This window comes from Abrus precatorius, unplaced genomic scaffold (assembly GCF_003935025.1).
Source record: "Abrus precatorius isolate BTA unplaced genomic scaffold, Abrus_2018 Scaffold2, whole genome shotgun sequence".
NCBI classification, from domain to species: domain Eukaryota; kingdom Viridiplantae; phylum Streptophyta; class Magnoliopsida; order Fabales; family Fabaceae; genus Abrus; species Abrus precatorius.
In genome coordinates, this window is record NW_020874362.1 from 16,183,711 (window position 1) to 16,193,808 (window position 10,098).

General features: G+C 35.4%; 1 protein-coding gene across 2 annotated transcripts in view; it reads left to right on the forward strand.

The window, feature by feature from the left end:
• The window catches only part of LOC113857759 (ABC transporter B family member 2-like), a 30,928-nt gene extending 21,058 nt beyond the window's left edge, over positions 1-9,870 (forward strand). The window contains exons 8-13 of one of the 2 annotated variants that reach the window (XM_027489945.1): positions 6,067-6,446; positions 7,018-7,430; positions 7,729-7,970; positions 8,058-8,305; positions 8,553-8,965; positions 9,210-9,782. In XM_027489945.1, coding sequence (XP_027345746.1) covers positions 6,067-6,446; positions 7,018-7,430; positions 7,729-7,970; positions 8,058-8,305; positions 8,553-8,965; positions 9,210-9,766 — 2,253 coding nt within the window. In that variant the 3' untranslated portion in view covers positions 9,767-9,782. Of the gene's footprint in view, positions 1-6,066; positions 6,447-7,017; positions 7,431-7,728; positions 8,306-8,552; positions 8,966-9,209 lie in introns of both variants that reach the window. The other variant, XM_027489944.1, reaches the window with a different exon arrangement.
• Positions 9,871-10,098: the final 228 nt, after the last annotated feature.

The following is a 10,098-nucleotide window of genomic DNA, read 5'->3' on the forward strand; positions in this document are numbered from 1 at the left end:
TGTAATTTAGAATTAATTAACTTGAGAATTTAATCACTTTGGTGAGTAAAATTCACTTTGATGTAATTCTAAAATTATCTATATATTTTATGAATTATTTTCCTTATTCTACCGTAAAATTTCTATGCACGGCCGTGCTTTTACTTGATGCATGGTCGTGCTTAGATGAAGTAAGGCCATGCTCATTTCTGATGCATGCCCCTGCTTCCTGATGCATGATCGTGCTTATAATTGATGTATGGTCGTGCTTCCTGATGCATAGTATTGCTTATAATTGATGCACGACTGTGCTTACAATATGCAAGGCCGTGCTTCCATCATGCAAGGCCGTGCTTCGTGGAAGCATGGTCGTGTTTGTTCCTGATGCGTGGCCCTGCTCCCTGATGCATGGCCCTGCTCATATTACAGATTCAAATCCAATGTTTCTAACTTTCAAAATCTTAGGATTTTCAATTATTGAATCCTAAGCAATTATTCAACATCAAAATAATGTCAATCCATCATATAAAATACTTAGGGTTCATGTAACTTGGGGAAAACTTTAATGGAGAACTGATCTCTTATAGAGAATCAACGAAATTCACAACCTAGCTCTGATACCAACTGTTAGAATTTTCTTTAATCCATTATGTAATTTCTATTATGCAATGACTATTATGAAATTACCTTTTCCTTGTTGAGATCTTGAATTACATTACTCTCACAACATAGGTTAATGCTCTCTAAACCCTCAATAATCTGATGAAAGTGGACAATGTCTAGGTCCATTTGCAAAACTTTTGGAAAGTCGAGGCATATGTGCACAGTATAATATGCCTGGTACACCACAACACAATGGTGTGGCTGAAAGGCGGAATCGTACTATCATGGAAATGGTTAGGAGTATGTTGAGTTACAGTTCTGTACCTATGTCTTTGTGGATGTACGCATTAAAGACTACTGCGTATATGCTTAATAGAGTTCCTAGTAAGGCAGTTCCAAAGACTCCTTATGAATTGTGGACAGGAAAGAAACCCAGTTTAAGACATCTTCATGTCTGGGGTTGTCCAGTAGAAGTAAGAATGTACAATCCACATGAAAAGAAGCTTGATGCTAGAACCATAAGTGGTTATTTCATCGGCTATCCTGAAAATTCAAAAGGGTACAGATTCTACTATCCTAACCATAGTATAAGAATAGTTGAGTATGGAAATGCAAGGTTCATTGAAAATGGTCAGTTTAGTGGGAGTGGTAAAACATGAAAGGTGGAAATTAAAGAGACACGTGTGGAAACTCTTGTAATTAGTGTCTCTTCTCCAGTTTTTGTTCCTCTTGTTGTATCACGGTCACACAACATAAGGAGACAACAAATTAATGTTCCAAACCCACAAGAACAACATATAGAGGATGAACCAGATGAAAATGCGCAAGTCACAAGTGAGCAAGAGGAAGGTGAACTACAAGAGATAGCATTAAGGAGGTCTGTAAGGCAGAAAAGATCAGCTATTTCGAATGACTATGTTGTTTACTCACTTGAGCATGAATGTGACTTGAGTATTGATGAGGATCCAGTCTCATTTAAGCAAGCCATGGAATGTTACAATTCTAAAAAGTGGTTGAATGCCATGAAAGAAGAGTTAAAATCAATGAGTGACAATAAGGTATGGGATCTAGTTGAGTTGCCTGAAGGTTCAAAACGAGTCGGTTGCAAGTGGGTCTTTAAGACCAAACGTGACTCAAAAGGCAACGTTGAGAGATACAAGGCTAGACTTGTTGTTAAAGGATACACTCAAAAGGATGGCATAGACTATAAAGAGACTTTTTCTCCAGTTTCAAAGAAGGACTCTTTAAGAATTGTTATGGCTTTAGTGGCTCATTATGACTTAGAGCTCTACCAAATGGATGTAAAGACCGCCTTTCTGAATGGTGACTTGGAAGAGAAAGTTTATATGGATCAGCCAGATGGCTTCTTGATCGCAGGTAAAGAAAGTATGGTGTATAAGTTAAAGAAATCAATATATGGGTTGAAACAAGCTTCCAAACAATGGTATCTTAAGTTAAATGATACCATCACGTCATACGGTTTTGTAGAGAACACTGTTGAATGGTGTATCTATATGAAGGTCAGTGGGAGTAAGTTCATCATTTTAGTCCTGTATGTTGATAACATTATTCTTGCTACTAATGATGTTGGGCTGTTGCATGATGTAAAGGAATTTCTCTCTAAGAACTTTGAGATGAAAGATATGGGTGAGGCTTCCTATGTGATTGGAATAGAAATATTCCGTAATAGATCACAAAGATTACTGGGATTGTCTCAGAAAGGCTACATCAACAAAGTACTAGAGAGATTCAAAATGGAAAAGTGCTCATCAAGGGTAGTTCCAATTCAAAAGGGAGACAAGTTTAGTGAAATGCAATGTCCCAAGAATGAGTTGGAGCATAAAGCAATGGAATCTATTCCCTATGCATCAGTGGTTGGGAGTTTAATGTATGCTCAGACATGCACTCGGCTTGATATTAGTTTTGCTGTTGGAATGTTAGGCTGATATCAAAGTAATCCTGAAATGGACCATGGAAGGCTGCAAAGAAAGTCTTTAGCTATTTACAAGGCACCAAGGACTACATGCTTACTTATAGGAGATCTAGTCAACTGGAAGTGGTTAGCTACTCAGATTCAGACTATGCTGGATGTGTAGACTCAAGAAAATCAACCTTTGGCTACATCTTCTTGTTAGCTAGAGGTGCGATTTCATGGAAGAGCAGAAAGGAGTCCATTATTGCTACGTCTACCATGGAAGCGGAATTTGTGGCATGCTTTGAGGCCACTATTCATGCTTTGTGGCTGCAGAACTTTGTCTTAGGGCTTGGTATTGTTGATAATATAGAATGCCGCTGAGAATGTACTGTGATAATTCTGCAGCCGTCTTCTTCTCTAAGAATGATAAGTATTCAAAGGGAGCAAAGCATATGGACTTAAAATACTTATCAGTGAAAGAAGAAGTGCGGAAACAAAAAGTGTCTATTGAGTATATTGGTACTGATTTAATGATAGCGGATCCGCTAACTAAGGGATTGCCCCCTAAAACGTTTTCTGGCCATGTTGGTAGAATGGACATTATAGACAAGTCCTTGTTAGCATGATTGTGTGATTCACATATATGTGTATAGATTTTTTTGCTCATATTATTGTAGACATTTTGGGAATTCTATAAAAGTATTGTTTTTGCTTGTTTACTTATTATCTAAATTGTGTTAATATACATGTATGGTTTGAGTTTGATAACAGGTTGAGTGTTAAAAACACATCAGAGTTATAGTCTGTAGTATGACTGATTAAAGCTATTTTGATTTGGGTTGGTTCTGTGATGCTTGGAAGGAATTATGTCGTCAAATGACTTGTGACCGCCATGATCCGATCAACTTAAATCATTAAAAGATGATGACTTGATATTATCAATGATATGCGCACTTACAGTTCATTGAATCTTCAAGTCGTCACATAGGTCAAGTGTGAGATTGTTAGATTATTTTAATAATCTTGTTATAGTGGCCTATGTAACTTATAGCATGACTCTAATTAATGATTTAATGTGATGGTGGTTAAATATAAAATATAGAGTCATTGAGGATATAATTGTAAATATAATTATAAGGAAACCCTCCCCTCTTCCTTTATATAAATTAAAGAGCGGTTACCAAATGAGGGTTACGGCATTCCCTATTTTCTCACTTTTCACGGTTTTTAAGTGAGCTCATGGTAAACGTATAAAGGAACTTTCTCTCAACCATCCGAGAGGAGCTGAAAGAGGAAGGAAAAGTTGGAGAAAATATCAAGGAATCAACGACATCAAAGAGAGAGGTAACATCAAAGAACAATGGATTCAGGTTAGTACTCTCTAAACCCTTAATTGTGTAAGAATCATATATTGTGTTGTGAGAACAACGTAATTCAAGATCTCAACAGGGAAAAAAAGTAATTTCATAATAGTCATTGCATAATAGAAATTACATAATAGATTAAAGAAAATTCTAACATATATATCTTGTCCTTTTTTTTTATACTTATTTTTTTTTCTCGGTAGTGGTAAAATAGCTTGATTTGAGAGTTCATTCCATGTAAGTTCCTTATCTTCCTCTCTAAACATGGCATGGTTTTTCACGTATATTCACCCTTGTTAAAGCTTTTTATGTGAGTTTCCTTCAATTTTTGGTTGCTGGTGGGCTAAGACCAAACTAGGAGCAAGAGTTCCACTTCTTCCCTTCTCCTTAACAACAAAAACGTGAGCCACTAGAGGTTGGGAAAGAGGATTCCACGTTCTTGGACTAGGAAAATTCATCTTGGGTCTTTATGTATGAGATGTGCCTTACCTCTCTACGATTGATCACGATTGATGCATGTTTGGAGTACGTTGGTTACTGGATTTTAAGCTCTTGAGACATCTTATATTATTTTATTGGGAATGGTTGATGATTCTCTTGATGCTGGAAAAATGTTTAGAAATTGATGTTCCAAGTTTTCAATGTATATGCAACAATCCTATACTTCAGAATTTAATCTAACGTAATACTTCACGTGTATGAATTAATGACCAATCAAGTGATTGACTATATGTCAGTATGAGAATGAAGCATAATAGAGGTATCAAATCTATAACATTCGTAAACCCACAACTAGGTAATGCTATATAACAATCGAAGGAATAAGAAATAGCGGCAAAGGAAGGATGGCATGGACCGTAATCACTACGCCATTGATCTTCTACACCTGCGATATCATGCTAGACCATGAGATTAGGAGGCCAGGATAGATAGAAGAAGAGAATAGCAAGAGGAAAGGCAGAGTAGAGAATATGAGCAGAAGGAGATTATACCAGAATCAACCCTCCTTTCCAATGAATTCCTCCCACTTCTTATTTGGTTTCCTCTGCCTAGTGCTTCTCCTGATGCACTCAATATTCAGGTCTGTTACCACGTGTCCACCTCCTCTAACTAACTTTCCATTTTGCTTGCTTTCTCCCCCAGCACGTTTATTATCCTTTTTTGTGTCCACCTCAGCATCTTTATTGGCCTTCTTCTCTCTGCATGTAACAGTATATTCTTGGTTTGTTGATTAATCTTCGGAATCACTTGATGGCATGGAAAAGAAATTAAGGTCATACGTAAATAAATTAGTAATAGAAATCTATTAGCAAGGTTAGACTAAGGTTCCATTAGGAATTTTATAATTAGAGTTGGTTGTAAAAAAATATTGGTAGCCTAGAAATACTTAAATTAAGTTGGAAACTTATATAGAACAAGAAATTACGGTTCCTTGAATAAAAATTCTACGTATAACTAAGCAACGTTCATGAAGAACTGATAAGACAAATATTGTACTTGAAATATAAAGATCAAATGTCATTTTTTCTCGGAAAAAGACTACATTGGATAGGACTTTTTTTCGCATATAGTCTTAGGAATCTGAGTTCCACAGAAGATGGTTGCTAGAACCGATCCAAAGTAACGAGTAGAAAGAGAGAGCTTTCAATTGTACAAGAGGAATGCAATTCCATTATGAACTAATATGTTGATATATATATATCAGTATGTTTACATGATATATTTATAGAATGATAGAGTGAGAAATTGAAGGAACAAAATAACAGAATAGTTTCTAACTAACCTAACATACTAGTTACAAATTTTATCTAACTAAATGATACTTGAAACTCAGACAGTACAATATAAGTTCTTTGATTATCCAGCCCCGGGTGTTAAAACCTCAAGTTCTTTGAGGTATCTTCATGGCTAATTTATCTTTTGTTTTGTTTGAATGATTGTGTGAGCACACACATATCCCCTGAGCCAGCCGACTTGCTAGATACCTACTAGATTATGATGACTTACAATGTTTAATATATGTGTGGTGACATGATGTTGATTCCTTTTCTGTTTGCGATATTTTTCATTTGAATAATGATAATAATAATAACAAAAATATTAATAGGATTAGAGTAGTGTACTTGGGTGACACATTAAATCAGGTTAAATATCATGGATGCTTTTCCTTCAGAAAGGTAGTACTTCACTAAATTTCTTTTGCAGGTTGGTGAGAGAGGGATACAGTTATCAGGGGGACAAAAACAAAGGATTGCAATATCTCGTGCCATAGTTAAGAATCCATCAATCCTTTTATTAGATGAAGCAACTAGTTCTTTGGATGCAGAGTCTGAGAAGAGTGTGCAAGAGGCTCTTGATCGTGTTATGGTTGGTAGAACAACTGTGATAGTGGCACATAGACTTTCTACAGTAAGGAATGCCAATACCATTGCTGTTATCGAGAGGGGGAAGGTAGTGGAAATTGGCAATCATGAGGAACTCATTTCCAACCCCAATAGTGTGTATACATCTCTTGCTCAAGTCCAAGAATCAACCTTTTTGCAAGGACACCCTTCTGTGGATCCTTACTTGGGAGGTTCATCAAGGTACTTCTTGACTGTCGACCTAAATTATTATAATTAATTAACAAAACGGAGATAACCTAATATCAATTTATACCATTGACATTCCTTTGTTAAAATAGAGTTTTGGTACTAATTGATACTCACTTGTTGGTTTAAATAAATACATTTGAGGTCCATAAAATTTTTCTTGAATTTATTTTTTGTTCCTATACTCTCAAATTTTGAATTAGTACCCATATTTGTATTTTATTTAAGGTTTAGTCCCTATAATGTACTAAAAAATAATCTTACCAATTTGTTTTCGAAGGACAAGTGTTTTGGCATATTGTTTAAAGAAAAAACTAAAACAAAAAATAATAATGTAGAGACCAAAATCAAAATAAACTATCTTCATTTGTCTAAATTCAGTGATTCCATTAAATTATGAGGCCAGAAAGGTTCTATTGAAGTAGAAAACTAAATACGCGTATATATATAAAAAATAGTGAGTTCATGCACATTTCTTTTTGTTACCTTTTTACAAACGATCTACTAGGTTAACATACAATTTGCATAATACTCATTTATATCTTTCTTTTGATTCTTACATAAGGCACTTAGGAGAATCGTCATCCCATGCAACAAGCTTCCGTGGTAGTTTTCGTTCAGATAAAGATTCTACTAGTCATGCTTTTGCTGACGGAGTGGAAAGTGCTAGAAATTTAAGGCATGTCCCAGCAAGAAGACTATTTTCCATGATTGGTCCTGACTGGCTTTATGGAATTTTCGGAACCTTGGGTGCGTTTATTGCGGGAGCTCATATGCCACTTTTTGCTCTTGGAATCTCTCATGCTCTTGTATCGTACTACATGGACTGGGATACAACACGCCATGAAGTAAAAAAAGTTTCTCTCCTCTTCTGTGGGGCAGCTATTTTAAGTGTCATTGCCTATGTCATTGAACACTTTTCCTTTGGAATCATGGGAGAGAGATTAACCCTTCGTGTGAGAGAAACTATGTTTTCTGGTAATTATGATTAAACTAATTATGACTTGTCCTACCCTTCATGTGCTTCTTCTCCTATGAAATGTTTCCTTTTAATCTTCCTATTTGGATTACTAACATTTCAATATTTGTGAAATTTCCATTATGTTATGTGAATGATCAAGTTAGTTAACATTTTTAAGGATTGAAATAATAATGGTTGATTTCATCTTCATCTAATGATTTTAAAATATACAAAGCTAAAATATAAGATAGGTATTATATCCTATGACTTGATGATATATTTTTTTTACTGACTTCCCTTGTTTATTTGCTGCAGCTATTTTGAAGAATGAAATAGGTTGGTTCGATGATGCAAGCAACACTAGTTCTATGCTTTCATCACGCTTAGAAACTGATGCAACATTGTTAAAAACTATAGTAGTTGATCGTTCCACAATTCTTTTGCAAAATGTTGGTCTTGTTGTTGCTGCATTTATTATTTCCTTCATGTTGAATTGGAGGATAACGCTTGTTGTCTTGGCCACATACCCTTTGATCATTAGTGGTCACATTAGTGAGGTTTCCTCTTGCTCCATATTTCAACATTACCAACTATCAGAGTGGTACAGTTGTTTGTGTATTAACGACTTTGTGCAAACATTTCAGAAACTATTCATGCAAGGCTTTGGTGGCAACTTGAGCAAAGCATATTTAAAAGCCAACATGTTGGCTGGCGAGGCTGTGAGTAACATACGCACTGTGACTGCATTTTGTGCTGAACAGAAGGTCCTTGATCTTTATGCCGAAGAGCTTGTGGGGCCTTCCCAGCGTTCACTCAAACGGGGCCAAATTGCTGGCATATTCTATGGCATTTCCCAGTTCTTTATCTTCTCATCTTATGGCCTTGCCTTGTGGTATACGCTTTTGATTATAGTATAAATGTCTCATCCATTGGAAGGGACAAAAGAAAACAAACTTTAACATACATAATTATATTAATAAATTGTGAGAATACAAAAATTCTTATTTAAGAAAAGTAGAGCCTAGCTATATATTTTTAGCACAATATTTATGAAGGGGACTTACTCATGCTTACCCCCTCTACATCCTTTCTTTCCACTGGGGATTACGTTTGTATTGAGACTTATACACCCTTTGCAGGTATGGGTCTGTGTTGATGGAGAAGGAGCTTTCTAGCTTTAAATCAATTATGAAGTCATTTATGGTTTTAATCGTAACAGCGTTAGCTATGGGGGAGACTTTGGCACTAGCACCTGACCTTTTGAAAGGAAATCAATTGGTGGCATCAGTTTTTGAAGTGATGGATAGAAAAACAGGAATATTGAGTGATGTTGGAGAAGAGCTAAAGACAGTGGAAGGAAGAATTGAGCTAAAAAGAATTAATTTCAGCTACCCTTCAAGGCCAGATGTGGTTATTTTTAGTGATTTTAATCTGAAAGTGCTTGCAGGAAAGAATATTGCCTTAGTGGGGCATAGTGGTTGTGGTAAAAGTTCAGTCATCTCCCTTATACTTAGATTTTATGATCCAACATCGGGGAAGGTGATGATTGATGGTATGATCTTTGAACTACTTATGTTTTAATTAGTTTTATTCCATTGTTATACAAAACAAGAAGAGGAATATATGATAATTTCTTCAAGAATTAAAATGCACAAGACTATATTGGCATGAATATGTATCTAATTCTAGAAACGGTTCATTGTCTTGAGTACATGTGTATTAATATAACATCGATGTTCTATTTATCTTAAATGTGAAAACATTCTTCTAATGGTGGTTTCACAAAATTTTTACAGGAAAAGACATCAAGAAGCTAAATTTGAAATCCCTCAGGAAACAAATTGGTCTGGTGCAACAAGAACCGACTCTTTTTGCAACATCAATTTATGAAAACATTCTTTATGGAAAGGAAGGAGCCTCAGAAACAGAAGTGATGGAAGCAGCTAAACTTGCCAATGCTCATAATTTTATTAGTGCTCTTCCTGACAGCTACTCCACCAAAGTAGGTGAGAGAGGAGTTCAACTATCTGGTGGCCAAAAACAAAGGGTAGCTATTGCCAGGGCTATTTTGAAAAACCCCAAAATCTTGTTGCTAGACGAAGCCACCAGTGCATTAGATGTGGAGTCAGAGCGTGTAGTACAACAAGCTCTAGACAAATTGATGCAGAATAGAACAACAATTATAGTAGCACATAGGCTATCCACAATAAGAAATGCAGATCAAATAGTTGTTTTAGAGGATGGAAAGATAGCTGAGCGAGGCACTCATTCAAGTCTTGTAGAGAATACAGATGGAGCATACTTCAAATTAGTCAGCCTTCAACAACAACATCTACAAGAACAAACTGAATGACATAACAAAATGACTAATGATTAGACGTGTTGGTAATTGTAAAATGTAAAATCGCTTTAAATTCATTCATGGTTTTAGTTTTATCATAATATAATGTTTCAATTCAGCATTTGTCTGGTTATTTAAATTTTTTTATTTTATTTGTTATTTCTTTTTATTTCTATTTGTAGAAATTAAAACACTATAAAATATATGAAGAGAAAAAAAGTTAAGTAATTGAAAACTTCTATTATTATGTAATCTGGGAGAACAATAAATCTTTCTCTATTCATTTTTACAGGATTGTCTACTTTTTTTTACTGATACCTCTGGTGATCTTTTCTACATGTGAC